Genomic DNA, 15,255 nt, shown 5'->3' with positions numbered 1-15,255 from the left:
GTTGCACTGGCGGGGATTACTCCGCTAGAGGAATTGGTTCCGATTCCGATTCCTATCAGGCAAGTATTTAATGGGAACTGCGGGGCTTGAACTGGTATCTCCTGCATCTCCCGAACCATCCTTAAACAATCTAGCAATAGCTACATTTTTCTCTGACAGCACGAGATCTTCTATACGATGTCTCTTCAGCCATGGGAGCGCCAAGCCCAAAAGGGTCGAGACATTTTGCAGAACTCCGTCCCTAAACAATGGCTCTTGCCGGAAGATAAGCTCCCCCCAGCGTCACAGAAGGATGTTACAGATGTTCCAGTGCAGTGTGGGCTGCTGAGCGAGCATGAAGTGGCGATCACCAATCTATCTGCGACGCAGCTTGTAGCAGAGATGGGACAGGGCAAGCTTTCGGCAGAGGAGGTCGTTATTGCCTTTCTCAAGAGGTCGGTCTTGGGACATCAGCTCGTAAGGCTCTTCTTTTTTGTTCATGAGATTGGATATGGCAATTAATTATTGACATCTTTGTCAAGTTGAACTTCGCTACTGAATTCCTAGCGGACGAAGCCATTTCGAGAGCCAAGGAATTAGATGATTACTATAAAAAGACTGGAAAACTTGTTGGTCCTCTGGTGAGCAAAAAACTCTACCTTGGAAGGCTCTTCTCTATCTCCTAATCAAGATTAGCATGGGGTTCCCATAAGTGTCAAGGAACATGTCGCTATCAAGAATAAGACCTGCAACACAGGCTACGTTGCTTGGTGTGTCAACAAAAGGAGGGTCAGTTCGAAGGATTGAGTTAACATTCAAGTTCCCAGGGTCGACCAGGTAGCCAGTGAGGATGCATACCTCTTGCAGCTCCTCCATAAAGCAGGAGCAGTATTCCACGTTCGCACAAACCAGCCGCAGTCACTCATGGTGAGTCCTCGACCGTAGTTCCAACATCAACTGGCTAACTGAGCGCAGCATCTCTGCTGCGAGAACAATATCACAGGCAAGACATTGAACCCATTCAACCGTACCCTGACGCCTGGTGGCTCTTCCGGTGGCGAGGGTGCGGCAGCCGGCTTTCGATGCTCCCCCCTGGGTATCGGCACCGATATTGGAGGCTCAATCCGAGCCCCCGCTGCCTTCTGTGGGGGCTATGGGTTCAAGCCAACCGCGTTGCGGAATCCAATGGCAGGATGCAGAGTCGCGTGCCTAGGGCAGGAGACCATTCTCGGGGTCATTGGTCCTCTGGGTAGCTCTTCGCTGGACGATCTGGAGCTATTCCAGAGGGCAGTCCTGGACCAAGAGCCCTGGGAAACGGACACATCCTTGGTGCCACTTCCGTGGAAACGGGTGACCCCGACGCGAGATATCACGATTGCTATCATGTGGGATGACGGGTATGATATCTTATCCACGAGAAATCCTGATATCTGCTAATGCGGGGACTAGATGTGTACGTCCCCATCCACCAGTGACCCGTGCTCTTCGACTGGCAAAGGAGAAGCTTTCGGCGGCGGGAATTACCGTCGTCGACTGGGAACCATATAAGCATCAATACGGATGGGATATCCTCGTAAGCCTTTCCTTGCTTCTTCCACGGTCGCCCACTAACCGATTCAGTCTAAACTGTATTACCCCGATGGGGCCTCCCTGCAACGCAAAATGCTTCAAGAATCTGGCGAACCTGCCCTCCCACTCAGTGAATGGGCCTTCTCATATGGCCCAAAGACACCCCTGACGCACCCTGAAGCCTGGGTCCTTCAATTCCAGCGCACCATGTACCGTGCCGAATACCATGGACTTATCAAAAGCCGAGGGGTAGACTTCATCATATCACCTGCTTATCCAGGCGTGGCAGCCGTTTATGGGGAGTCGCACTACTGGCACTACACTGCGATTTGGAACCTACTGGACCTGCCAGCGGTGATCTTCCCGTCTGGGCTCCATGTCGATCCGAAGCTAGATGCATTGAATGGGGAAGATGAAAGCTACAAGCCGCGGAATGAAATTGATGAAAGAGAGTGGAAAAAGTACCAGAGCCCAGAGCGGTATGAAGGAGCCCCCATCGGACTGCAGATCGCCGGCAGACACTTCAAGGACGAGGAAACTCTAGCTGCCGCTAAGATTGTTGAAGATATCATGAAGGAGGGGGCTCCAGTCTCCGGGCATTGATAGCACCAAGGCACTCCAAGCGACGGGGCTTTAAACCTTCCGTTAGTAGGACAGCACTAGCGTCAACAAGGCCCTCGGATTACGCGGAAAAGTCTCTCAATCTCTAGCCCCTCACCTACCCACTAGTAACCACTAGAACCTTATAGATCATGGGCAGGTAATATGCAGTTGGTATAATTATGGATATCCTCCTCATTCGTAGGAATCCCATCGTGCTAGAGTACAAACCAAGCCTTCATGATCATTTGCTACGTTGCAAACGTATAGACTCCGCACTTCAGGCCCCAGAACACAAGTACCAACCTAATTCTTAGATCCCGGATCCCGGGAGGCAATGCAGCCACGGAAACCCATCAGGCTGGATGACCTGCAACTCCTAGCCACAGCACGTCAGAGTCTCGCACAGCGTGCCACACACCACCTGACAACGGGGCACCTTTTCTCCGTCGAGGTACACAACGCTCCCTTCCGAGACGACCTCTGGCTGCAAGGTGATTGAGTGGATCCCATACGCGTGGAAGCACTGGCTAATGATCTTGGCTGTTTCCATGAAAGAATCCACCGTAGGCTCCGAGACCACGACATGGACTGAAGCGAGGGTCTTTTGCTGATTGAGCTGCCAAATGTGCAGTTCGTGGATAGAGACGACGCCCGGGACCTGGAATCCGTCAGCGAAAAAGTATACAGTAGTTCAATTGAGACATTTGCACCTTCTCAAGGTCGTGTTGCACGTCGCTCAAGCTAACGCCGTTGGGCGCGCTCTCCAATAGGAATTCTCCCGTTCTTCGTACTACGTGTATGTGAGCTTGATGTGGCGAGCCTTCCGTGGATTCCCGAACTCACTCAGCGGTATCGAGGATAGGAAGATCAAAATTGCGATCCCCATGCTCACGCCGGGATCGGCATAGTATCGTCCCTCGTACTTAGCAAGCCAGATGACCAGGGCCGCGGCCATAACGCCAAGGTTGTTTGCGGCGTCGCACAGAACGTGGAGAAGGACGCCCATCATACCGAAATCATGACCATGACCATGCCCGTGCCCATGTCCATGTTTATGGCTGTGGCCGTGGCTATGATCGTGTTCGTGGTCTTTGCAGCCGGTGAGAAGTTCGGAGTGCGTATGCTTATGGTTGTGGTGCTAAGGCGAATTAGTAAAGAAAATAGCGTGTATCTAGCTATAATACCTTCGTTAGGGATTCAAGATCATCATCTGTTGCAGGGGATATTGGATCTTTAACCGTTCGAAGGGGCCCATGGTCGTGGCCATGGTGTTCTGGTCGTTGTCAAAAGATATGCACGCAACTGAGAATGCGGGAGACCATACCATGCAAGAACAGAGCGCTGATTAAATTGAGCGTCAGGCCAATGGCGCCTACAATCAGGACTAATTTTGGCTGCTGGATAGCTGTTTCGATCAGCCTTTGGATCATAAGGTGGATATCCTCAGACTCACGTTCTAGAGAAATGAAGCGCTCAATAGATTGTAGGAATATACTGATCCCTAGAGCGAATAACAGTACTCCGTTGAAGAATGCACCGAGCAGCTGGGCTCTTTGCCACCCAAATGAGAGGTTGTTCGGTGAATCGCCCTTTTCTTCAATCTAGTTCACCGTTAGCCGGAGTTCTTCACAATGCAGAGGATGAGCATACCTTCAATGCCAGCAGAGCAATAACAAATCCAATCAAGTCATTCAACTATCGAGCCCAGTAAGTCAGTCTCCTCGTATAAGCCTTCTCAATTAGGAGCATACATAGTGGAATGCGTCAGCGATCAACGCTAGTGAGCGTGTATAAAATCCAACTAGAACAAGATCAGCGCGGCCACGTGCAGTAGCAGAGGGATTGCTTCGTACCAGAAATCTCCCCAATAAAAAAGCATGTCGAGATAGCAATAACAACTGTCAACCGTGTCGACGGTGAGAGCATCATCTAACAGGCCCAGGCTGTGGCAGCCCGATACCAAGACTTGGGAGGAAGAAGCAGACCCGGACACTGACCGCGTAACTGCTTTCCAAAACTGTCTTGATCTGAAGTCCAAAGTCGGTAGGTCTGCAGGTCTTCATCCAAGTAAGTCCAGAAAGAGAATCAACAAGGCCAATAGTCAATAATGTCGGGAACTTGGCAGGGAGCTTCTACCCTTTTGTTATTTTTGCTAGGTCCACACTAGACGCCCCAGGTGTGTCCAGTATTGGAGCATGGACTGAGTATGACGGAGCGGAGTCGCATACCATTGTATTGCTGGATTGGAATTTGCCCGGCCCCTTGGGCAAGGAAATCTTGGTTCTGGGTTTGCTCCTAGAACTAGTCTTTACAGTCCTGGCCGGAAGTAATGTCAGCACCGATCCTTTGAAGACAATTTCTCGGCCATGATAGCACCTTCAGTTTTGCTTTCTCTATCCGTAAAGAGTCCTCTCCCGTAAGTTTCAACGACGTTGATCTCCCCATATCGCGGTCAAAGGGGGGAATCGCGCGCCTGTTGTCTGCATGACAAACGTTATGCTCCCATGAATCATGGGCTCTTGCAATTTGCAATTGCAATCTAGATAACTTCCAGGGATACGATCCTGCTGGAGACTGCATTCAACTCTAAAACCTAACCTTGAAATGTCAAGTTGACTCTCGACAAGCATCCACTGTCTTCGCGTCGCAGAAGGCTGGGAAGAACACCCGCGCTTTGATAGCAGTTCCAGGATTTGATAAGACCGAAAGTGGATCAGCGAATTAAGTCTAGAATAACGCGCGCGGAGCATTTCCGTTTGGCAATCCGAAGGGGATGGGATGTTTACCAGCCGCTGCCAAAAGTGATCGGCGCATTCTTCACGGCCTCAAACCCTATCTTCGCCCTACGAGGTCCGAGGCCCACAACCTGGGAGATTCCAATGCGAATCATAGATATTCCCGATATGTATAAAATGAGGATTATGGAGGGGCTTGATTTATTTTATTGGCCATGGTGAGCTGTCGAGGCTTTTACCGACCTAATATATCTCCAGCGCGGGTAAGTAGACACTTCCCGTACACACGCACATAATGGCTAGAAGCGGTCCTCGAAAGGTTTAAGGCTACAAAGGACTGTGGCACAGTAAAGGCATTTAAGTCACTCCTGAATCGGGTCGGATATTTCACATAGATCAGTCATTTATTTTCCAAAAGATACTCAATAACTTAAATCATACACCGTTCCCCATTGAAGTCCAAAACACCAGAAACTAGACTCAAAACGGGCAACCTAAGCAGCAACCTGGTCCGCCAAGCCATCCAGCTCACGCTCCCAGCACCTGTGGCGCGAGACAAGCCAGATAAACTTCTCCGCGAGTCCCTTCGACTCAGCCGTGACGTCCTTCACACCCAAGACATCCTTTCCTCCAAAGCCGGTCACAACACCATACGACTCCTTGCTCTTCTCACCTGCCTTAGCGACAACAACTTCATCCAATCCAACGCGCTTCTGCACAAACGAAACAGCCTCATCAACCGCCGCAATAGGCTTCAGGTGCGCAAAGGACTCGGTAATCCAGAACTTCGCGACGCCGTTCTTCGCAAGCGTCTCCACGTGCTTTCCGCCCGGAACAAACGTAGCATCGAACAGAGTCGAGCGCATGCCGTTGAAGAAATGGTCCGGCACAACCTTCTCGCCTGTCTGCGAGACGACACCCTGGCGCTGAGCTCCGATCGTGAAGACGAACGCGCCGCGCGCAGAGAGGGCCTCCTTGATGGCTGTGTACGAGGCGTAGTCGAAGCCGTCGGCGATCAAGATCGCGATGCGGCGGGTGTCGATCACGGCAGTCTTGGGCATGTACTCCAGCTGGCTGAGGCCCTTGGCTTTCTTGCCGTGGTTGGAGCGGTTAGCCTTCTTAGGCGTGTCGCCGCCGACGTTCTGGGCGACCGCTTGGGCGAGTTCGAGACTGGTGTCGGTGAGACGTTCGCAGAGGCGCTTGTAGACGACAGGGTCATCGCAGTGGTCTAGTTCGAACGAGAAGGCCTTGGTGAGGTGGGCTTTCTCGATGGGGGACAGGGAGTTGTAGAACGTCTGGGCTTGGTTGTAGTGCTCCTTGAACTTTTCCCGAAAGGGCGCGCGACTTGACGCCGTTTGGTTTGTCTGGGTAACTGGTGAAGCCGCCCTGAGCTGGGGTTGCAGGAGGGTTCGCCTGGAAGCGGTTGGGCCAGTAATTTACGGTGCCCTTGCTGATACGGTGACGCATGGCGCCGTCGCGGTTAACCATGTTCATGTACGGGCATACAGGGCGGTTGACGGGGAGTTCTTCCCAGTTGGCGCCGAGCCGGGAGATCTGGGTGTCGAAGTAGGAGAAGTTCCGACCTTGCAGAAGAGGGTCGTCGGAGAAGTCGATGCCGGGGACAATATGGCTAGTACAGAAAGCGGCTTGTTCGGTTTGAGGGAAGAACTCGTCGACATTGCGGTTGAGTTCGAGCTGGCCGATGTAGCGGATGGGGACCAGTTCCTCGGGCCAGACCTTGGTAGCGTCTAAGGGATCGAAGTCGAAGTCGTCGAGCTTCTCTTCAGGAAGAAGTTGGAGACCGAACTTCCAGCGTGGGAAATGGCCAGCGTCGATAGCGTCCATCAAGTCTTTGCGGTGGAAGTCGGGATCCTGTCCACAGATCTTGAGGGCTTCATCCCATACGAAAGAGTGCACACCAAGCTCTGGGGTGAAAATGAATTTGACGAAGTGACGCTTGCCCTCTTTGTTGACCAAGCTGTAGGTATTAACACCGAATCCTTGCATCATTCGGTATGATCGAGGAATAGCACGGTCAGACATTTGCTAAATCGGTCAGTTGTAACTCTTGAAAAAGAGACTAGGAAGGTGATTCTCACCCAGTAGTTCATGTGTGTCGTCTCCGAATGCATATAGACAAAATCCCAGAAGTTATTATGCGCACTTTGGCCCTGCGGGACCTCATTATGCGGCTCAGGCTTCACAGAGTGAATAAGGTCAGGGAACTTGATGGCATCCTGGATAAAGAAAACGGGGATGTTGTTCCCGACGATATCCCAGTTACCCTCAGAGGTATAGAACTTCACTGCGAAACCACGCACATCACGGACGGTATCCGCACTGCCCTTACTACCCTGGACGGTAGAGAAGCGGAGGAACACAGGCGTCTCCCGGCTAGTATCAGTTAAGACGCCGGCGCTTGTGACGTCTTCTGCGCTCTCGAATAACTTGAATGTACCAAAAGCTCCAGTACCGCGAGCATGGACGACTCGCTCGGGAATTCGCTCGTGGTCGAAGCGCATAATCTAAAGCGCGTAAGTACTCATCGTGGAAGTATCGCAGTGGGGAGGTACCAACCTTCTCACGGGCAATCTGGTCCTCCAGTAGCGATGGCCCAGTGTTTTTGTCGTTAACGACTCTGAGCCAATGGTCTGGATCAGAGATCTTAATTCCATAGTCGGTGGTCATATGCTGCTTGTTGTTGATCTCGATGGTATCGTGCTGCATGTCGGCGACTTTGCTGTCGGCAACAGTAGATCTAGCTTTAGTCGTCATCTTGGAAGTGTCTCCGTTTAGCTGATATCGAAAGCACTTAGAAAATAGTCTAATTCAGAAGAGGGAATAGAAAAAAAAAAAAAGTCATAGAGGGCAAGTTGTAATATATGGAGAGCAGGGATAAGCTTTCCGCATTAGGCTATGATGTAACGCGATACTCGAACACCCAATTCACCACCAATGACAATTCCCTGAAACCAATCATGAAGAACACAGCAGACCAAACGTCTTGCAATGGTACACACGAACCAATAGGAAGCACGATGGGTGATCCAACGATGACCCAGCAATTAGGTCATCGACGAGCCCTTGTCTGCACGCAGCGCTAGAAGCAGGTTTGGGGGGACCACCTCAGATGGATTAGGAAGGGTTTATAACGATTAACAAAGCATGAGGATCTGGCCAGGACTCGTGGAGCAAATGAGGGCCAGACTTGACAAAAGCTGCTACGGTGATTCGCGGGTCGCACCCCCCCGTTGGAGCTGGAGCTGGAGCTTCGCATGGCTAACAAGGTTGATCGACGGTACCGAACGGGTTCCATATGCGCTGGTATTTTCTTGCTTCGTCAGTCTCATGACGTTTAGGACTGTTTGCAATTGCGATTGCTTCGATCCTTCTTACTCAACGACTTGAGCAAGACAGAACTTGATTTGATGTGGTATCATATATGTGACGTCATTAGCTACCAGGAAAGCCGGAAGCCAACTCTGCGGCCGAAAACCACACGCATTGTATGTACAAAAATGTCCGAATCTACTCCGTACGAGATCTTAGCGGTCAACTAAGGTAATCTAATCGATTGCCAAAATCCTTCAAGGCCCACTTGTCGGCTGCACGGGGTGAGAACCGCCGTCCAGGCCGCGCTCAACCCACTCTTTACTCCCCATCTCCGCCAGACGGGAAAGCGCACGGGCGAATGCAAAACGCTCCTCGTCGCCGCTGAAAATGGAGGTGTTTTTGAGTGCTTGAACAGACATCCCGAGATCATCCATCAGATTGCGCATGGCGTCGGAGAGGTCGGAGTGGTCGCCGGCTTTCATACCGTCTTTGATGTCATCGGCGGAGAGGAAGAGGTTTGCCAAGGGAACCTCGGTCGTGAGGACTAATTTGGCCTGTAGTGCGTTAGCTGCTATCTTGACTGACCAGGTAGGATCTTCCGAGAGAATGTGGCTACATACTCTGCTCTCATAGACAGCATCGATAAATGTGATAAACCGCCTGGCCAGATCTCGCTGGTTCAAATTCATGCCAGGGACATCGGTCACGATAAATGCATTGTAATGCCGCACCAGCTCCAGGTAGTCGGCAGCACCCGTAGCTGCACCAATCAACTGGTTGAACGTATATTGCGCGGCCTTGCCACTAGCCTTGGGGACCCGGATTGGGCGGCCCCAGACAATCTGGGTATCTTCATGAGGGGGGGTCATTGACAGGATCACCGAGATAATCAAACCATTTCTGCGCATGCTGGTCGGCTTCGGGGCCTAGGCCATCGTGGTAGACAGCAGCCGGGGGGCGGGGGATTTTCCGATAATCAGTCGGAGAGTTGAGGTTGATAACATTCAAGGCGGTCTTGAGGAGAGTGATGCAAGGGATGAATGACTCGCGCTGAATGCCGTTTTTGTACAGGTCATCGGGGTGACGGTTGGATGTTGTGACGAGGACGACACCATGCGACATCAGGAATTCAAGGAGCCTGAATACTGTCAGCTCAAAACCGGGTCGGGGCCAGTATCTTAACAATCCCGTAGTGTCTTACCTCCGCAAAATCATAGCATCAGCGACATCCGTGCACTGAAACTCATCAAAGCAAAGCACACTCGCCGTCTCCGCAATATCAGCTGCAACCATCGGCAATGCATCGAAGTCATTCCCGTACTTCATCTTGACGACGTGCATGCGCTTATGTACATCCTGCATGAAATTGTGAAAATGGATTCGGGTCTTCGCCTGGATATTCGGCGGAAGCGTCTCAAAAAACAGATCCATCAACATCGTCTTCCCGCACCCAACGTCGCCATACATATACAGGCCCTTCGGCAGGTTCTCGGGGATATTCGACTTGGGTGCAGTCTTCGCACCGCCGCCGAACAGCGATCCGAGAAACGACTTTTTAGGTTGGGGATCCAGCGACTCGACACTAGGGGTGGACGACCTGCGGCGCATGATAGGATTTGAGAGCCTCAAAGAGGTCTTGTAGACGGACGATGATTCCTATATCACAACCACCATATTTTAGTCACAGCCTCACTTTTCCACGATTCTTGCCATGGTGTATTGCGCACCTCGCTGGTATAGATCGTCGCGCAGACGACCCTCCCGAACCCGATGGTCGTATTCCGCCAACGGGCCTTCTGTCGGCAGAGCCCCGGTCCTGGTCTCAGCCTGGTCGTGCACAGTAGCGAATCCCCTCCCCGCGAGCGCTGCGCCCTCGGGAGTGACGGTGCGGCGACACTCGACGCTGCAAGAGGGCATGGCGTAGTCTGGCTTCGACGGCTACCGGGGGAAATGCCGGTTCGGTGTGTAGCATAGGTGCGTTCGTGGGCCGCGCGGAGTGGTGAGGCCGCGCGGAGGCCGGAAGGACGCAGGGCGCCGGCGACGCGAAGATGCACGGGTGACCGGCTCATGTGTAGGGCGATTGGATCAGTTGGGCGGTACTATTGGGTTTGGGCGGTCATTGAGGTGGGTTGGGGGAGTAGCCGAGGTTTCGAGGCTTTCGAGATTGTCGGCCGTGGACTAGTTCCGAAGTATGGAGCCAGGATCTCGGGAACACAGCGACTTTGTCTGTACTGTAGATTTTGTTTTTACGAAGGGACCGGTGGATAGTCTACATTGGTGAATCTCGGGATTTCATGTAGATTTGATCCCATCAAGCTCGTAACCCCAGCCAATAAACAGCCTTATGTGGCAGTAGAACCGGGAATCGTTCTCTTTCCCATGGGCCGAGTCAGGTGACCCAGGGTGCCGGTCCCCAAAAATGGAACCCGTGATATCTACAGCGTTCATGTCCACGATAGGTGCTCAGGTGTCCAGGTGCTCAGGGGGTATAGAAGTACCTGAATAGTGCGGGGGCCTGGTAGATGCTGCATGTAATTATGTGTCTCAGCGCGAGAATAACACGCTCTGCAAGGATCGATACCAAATGGCCCCTTGATGAGCAATTTGATGTAGTTACACTGCAGGGCACGCATATTCCGGGCCCCTTGACCTGGGACCCTAGCCCTTCCATGCTCTCAGTTTGAAGTCGGTGCCTTCCGAATCAAAACAAATCTATGATCCAGGATTTTCGCTAGAAACAAGACCAAGGTCACAAGGGAAACATTTCCTGTATATGCACGACATAAGAGAGCCTATGTACAGTCCGCTGAAGCCGAGCATAGCCAGACCAGGGCGGAGATAGGGTGTAAAATATTGATAGGAATAGTGGCTCATCAAGCGAGAAGAAGTCCGAAGAAACACAACCGCAGCCGGCATGCTGATGTATCTGACACTCAGAACAGAGAACAAGACGAAGATTGCAAAGCAGCATACAGATCGAAAAGTATAAGGACAAATAGAAAAAGAACCCATACCATACATCAAGCATCGTTATCGTAACACCTCGATCATTCCTCCCTATCGGATAAGGAGGGCAATCGCTGAAAGACAAGAAGCGCGAAATGTTAAAGGGACGCCGGAACTCCATTTAGCGCCGTACTCATTGCAGCATCAAGCATAAAAAATCACGCATCGACAAACCCCCATGAACACCAGAAAAAGAAGTCTATATCAGACAAATTAATAAGTTTCTTTGTATGTGTTCATGCAAGGCTGACGAAGAGGGTCAGCTTGACCACGCTTCGCATGGCGTTTTCGAGATCTTGGTCGGTGTTCAGATCAATGTAAAGACCGGACGAATCATCCTTGTACTGGATAATGATATCCTGATCGATCTTGAGACGACCAGACAATTTGTCCTTGAGGTGTTGCAAGCTGACGCCAGAAGGAATGCGCACAGCAATGAGGTCATCCTTGAAGAAGACCTTGACCTTCATGGCCTGATTAGAGCTCTGGGAGCTCTGGGTGAGAGAGCTGGCTTGACGGTTCATAGGAGGTGGGGCTCCATAAGGACCAGGGGTACGAGCTGAAGCACGCTCCGGAGGTGCGTTCATGGGAGCTTGTGATGACTGGCGAGAGATCGTCTGCGCACCTTCACCGGCTGATGAATGGTGAGATTGGCTCGAATATCGTGCCTCCTCGCCGAAAGCATTGGGGTCGATTTCGAAGTCGCCTTCGCGGGGCTCGAACAACTGGCGGACAAGCTGGCACCGAGAAATGTGCGGGGGCATCGAGAGGAGCTTCTTAATGTACTCATCGAGATTTTGACGACGGCCGTTCGAAATCGCATCGGTGACGTGAGTAACTGGGCCGGGCATGAAGGGGAGAGTTCGGGGGCGGCCTCGATTGCCCGCCTCATCCTCAAATTGGGTGAGGAGCGCAATCTGGAAGTCGTAGAAGTCGTGGTAGTATCGTGATAATTCCCAGCAGCGGCCGTCCTCCATCTTCGCCTCGATAATGTACCAGTATTTGTCGTTGTCGAAGCAATAGCGGGGAATCGAGGCGGCGACCGGAGCGAGGGGCTGATTGAAGCCTTGCGAAGGAGAGTGTGAGTGCTGGTGGATGAGGCTCGCCTTGCTACCATCGCGCGTGTGATAGCCCTTTTTCTTCCGGGTTAGCATCCAAGAGATCCAACTCAGCTAACACTGCTTCGAGCTGCGAGTACTTACGTAGGCATTGCCATTCTGGCTCATACGGCCGCCGTTTATAGACATCTTATCCATACCCCCCAGTGATCGCAACCATTCCATTACCTCCGGTGGAATGGCTGTCGATCTTGCCGAGGGTGATGCTACTGTTCTTATATTCGGCGGTCATCTTCTTCCATTCCTCCACCTTGGGAACACCGGCACGTCGCACAGCCTCGAGCGGGTCGGTAACAGCCTGACCGGTTTGCATGTCGCGCAACTCGATAAACGAGACGGGAATCAGACCGGGCCCTCCCAGGCGGCCGATAGGCTTTGCGACGAACCATTCTGGGTTGGACTGGGCGATGACGATGATGGCCTCGCCAGCGCGGGCATCCAGCTCATCGGGACGCTCCGCCTGGAAATCGTACTGGACGATACCGTAGACCATGGCGCCCTGGCCCTTGAGAGTCGACATTCTAAAAGTAGAGCCGCTTTTGATGGGAGCAGAGTCGGAGGCGGAACTGCGGTCGGCAAAGCCCGAGTCGTGTTGTACCTTTTTAACCTGATCGTCCGAACCCCCACTGTTCCGTTCAGACTTGCCAATCACTTCGAAAAAGGAGACGGGCACGAGCCCTCGAGCGGAAGGGATGAGCGGATTACAGGCTTCGTACCAGTCAGAGTCGTCCTCCCTGCTGATAACGTGAAAGAAGTCCCCCTTGCTGAAAGCCAACTCCTGGGTGGTACCAGGTTCCGGGTGATAGTCGTAGAGAGCTTTGATTACCTGCACGAGATTGGTTAAATGTCTGGCCGGGGAGATGCAGGGGTGGCGTCTCGTTTGGTGTTGTTTTGGTGGGGAGGGGGAGGAACGGTAGTGTTGTGTGGAATGTTGTGGATTGTGTGGATTTGGAGGGGGAAAGGAGGGGAAGAACGCGGGAGGGTTAAGGGAAAAATAGGCTGCGTCGCAGGGAAGGATCTCACCTTCTTGGGGGGCAGGATCGCCAGCGCCGACTTGGGTGTGATGGAAATGTGGTGAGGATGAAGTTTGGGCTCTTTGGGGAACTTCTCGCCTCCCCTCAAGGACCGCCTAATAGCCTAAGGGTTTGTTCATCAGCGGGCTTGCGCATTTTGGCAGGCAGCAGTACGCCAGTTGCGCCCGAGGACTTACCTTCATCGCGAAATCTCCGGGGGGTTCAAGGGGGTAGGACGTTCAAGGGGAGAGTGTACGGGAGAAAAGAGGGAGTTTTGCAAGGCCTCTCACGTCTTTACTTTTGGGGAACTGGCCATCTAGAAGGCTAATCTGCGTATTGCGGTTCTGACCAAGACGGGCTGGATTGCGATGGAAGGAGGCCCGCTTTTTTTTTTTAGGAATTTTCTGCCTTTTGTTTTCTCATTGGCAAATTTCCTCCTTAGAGAGGTTTCTTTTTAATCCTTTGACCGACCTTCGAGAAGGACGCGCCAACCTTGGAACAGACTGGGTTCCTAGCCGTGGCAAAGACGCGGTTGTACAGAAGATACAAAAAGATACTGCCCCAATACACCCCTCTGACGACGATAACCCGCAGACGCTGATCTTGAACAAAAGGATACTCCTCTTCGGAGTAGTTCGTAACATAAATAGGAATTGAGCACAGCCCAAATCCTTGATGACATCAAAAAAGAATTGCCCCAGAGATCGACACGTTTACGGTACAAGTAACATACGAAACGCCGGCCACATCCACCGCGGCGGGTCGAGTCGTCCGTTGGGCAGCGAAATAATCCCACCTTGTCTGGATTGTGGGTAGCATGAATCGCGTTGAGTAACTCCCGACGACCCTCACTGATTAGCTATCTGACTTTGACTTTTGGTTGAGCCTCTCATGGAAAACCCTCCCCCGTTCTTTTTCGTGGTGTGCTCCACAGCGTCGGCCATACCGTGGTTGTGGCACGCCGGGTCCGTGGATCATGTTTTCATCCGAAATACGCCTCTGCCCAAAGAATTGAGCGCCACAGCAGTGGCCATCCGCGTGGTTGGCATGTACATGCCAGTATAACGAGTCAAGCCCAGCTGTGCAGGACGTCTACTAGTACGTCTAGACAATGTCAATCAACGAGGCACTATTAGTTAGTGAACTGGAAACAGAGAGGAAGGGAAGGAGAAAGAAGCAACATCTCTACCAAAGACCTGGAGGCAATCATGCATGTCTCTAAATCCTTGTCCGGAGAGTACAACTGGAGAGCCCAGGGCGATGCATCCCCTGTCCCTTTCAACGGTCCCATGCTCATGGCCCGAGTCCTTTTGATTCTGGGGTTGCATAATGCGGCAAAGGACCGATAGAGTGTACCCAAACGGAACGTTTGCTGAGCGCCCGGGCGCATCCAGGCTTGGGTTGGGAACCAATAGTGCCCAATGCAGTAGAACGCCATACAGTAGGCAGAAACGGAACACCGAGCAGACAGGTGACGATCCACCTTAAATTTCAGCTGACGATGTGCGCGTAAAGAAACCAGGCTCACCCCGTATCCGCAACCCCAACCGTGACGTCAAATAGGTATGGGCCGGCAGCGAATATAGAGAAAATATGGATTGAAACGAGGTGACCCAGAGGACAGGGGAGCGGCTGGATGTTCTCGAAAAGGGGAAGAAGGCTGTCAGGTCAGAACGGACCAGAACCATCCCCGCATTGTGTCTGGTTCTAGATCAAGCCGGCTGTGCGCCATCTTGCCCCTCTACTTTACCAAGGTACTGGTAAAATCCAAGGTCGCGTGCCCCACGTGGCGGACAAGAGTCCCATGGAAGGGTGTGAGGGTATTCTCCTAGTAGCATTTATCCTAATGAATAGCAGGCTCAACTTCCCTCCTATCAAGAATAGTGATTCATGTATCTA

The 15,255-nt window shown here is 52.2% G+C and overlaps 5 protein-coding genes across 5 annotated transcripts; 1 reads left to right on the top strand and 4 right to left on the bottom strand.

Moving 5' to 3' along the window:
- Positions 1-177: 177 nt before the first annotated feature.
- Positions 178-2,151, top strand: N7468_006695 (uncharacterized protein; the record flags this gene model as incomplete). The annotated part of the gene is made up of 7 exons (XM_058475991.1): positions 178-456; positions 522-620; positions 676-749; positions 807-906; positions 955-1,376; positions 1,429-1,552; positions 1,600-2,151. The coding sequence occupies 7 exons, from the start codon at positions 178-180 to the stop codon at positions 2,149-2,151; spliced, it is 1,650 nt and encodes a 549-aa protein (XP_058328881.1).
- Positions 2,152-2,461: 310 nt separating this feature from the next.
- Positions 2,462-4,080, bottom strand: N7468_006694 (putative di-, tri-valent inorganic cation transporter; the record flags this gene model as incomplete). The annotated part of the gene is made up of 9 exons (XM_058475990.1): positions 2,462-2,518; positions 2,570-2,809; positions 2,862-2,941; positions 2,995-3,289; positions 3,336-3,424; positions 3,476-3,752; positions 3,802-3,846; positions 3,903-3,952; positions 4,005-4,080. 9 exons carry the CDS (start codon positions 4,078-4,080, stop codon positions 2,462-2,464), a joined length of 1,209 nt encoding a protein of 402 aa, XP_058328880.1.
- A 1,300-nt stretch (positions 4,081-5,380) lies between these two features.
- On the bottom strand, positions 5,381-7,661 carry N7468_006693 (Catalase A; the record flags this gene model as incomplete). The annotated part of the gene is made up of 4 exons (XM_058475989.1): positions 5,381-6,208; positions 6,237-6,932; positions 6,986-7,411; positions 7,464-7,661. The coding sequence occupies 4 exons, from the start codon at positions 7,659-7,661 to the stop codon at positions 5,381-5,383; spliced, it is 2,148 nt and encodes a 715-aa protein (XP_058328879.1).
- Positions 7,662-8,473: 812 nt separating this feature from the next.
- On the bottom strand, positions 8,474-10,136 carry N7468_006692 (AFG1/ZapE family ATPase; the record flags this gene model as incomplete). The annotated part of the gene is made up of 5 exons (XM_058475988.1): positions 8,474-8,773; positions 8,840-9,061; positions 9,093-9,357; positions 9,421-9,816; positions 9,913-10,136. The coding sequence occupies 5 exons, from the start codon at positions 10,134-10,136 to the stop codon at positions 8,474-8,476; spliced, it is 1,407 nt and encodes a 468-aa protein (XP_058328878.1).
- Positions 10,137-11,461: 1,325 nt separating this feature from the next.
- N7468_006691 (phosphatidylinositol-3-phosphate-binding protein BEM1) lies at positions 11,462-13,559 on the bottom strand (the record flags this gene model as incomplete). Its single annotated transcript, XM_058475987.1, has 4 exons — positions 11,462-12,335; positions 12,484-13,169; positions 13,367-13,480; positions 13,554-13,559. 4 exons carry the CDS (start codon positions 13,557-13,559, stop codon positions 11,462-11,464), a joined length of 1,680 nt encoding a protein of 559 aa, XP_058328877.1.
- Between the last annotated feature and the right edge of the window lie 1,696 nt (positions 13,560-15,255).

This window comes from Penicillium chermesinum (assembly GCF_028974085.1).
Source record: "Penicillium chermesinum strain IBT 19713 chromosome Unknown utg000005l:1.0-4115287.0:1.0-4118363.0, whole genome shotgun sequence".
Classification (NCBI taxonomy): Eukaryota; Fungi; Ascomycota; class Eurotiomycetes; order Eurotiales; family Aspergillaceae; genus Penicillium; species Penicillium chermesinum.
Note: the sequence above shows the minus strand (reverse complement) of the source record. Positions and strands in the feature narration are given on the sequence as shown.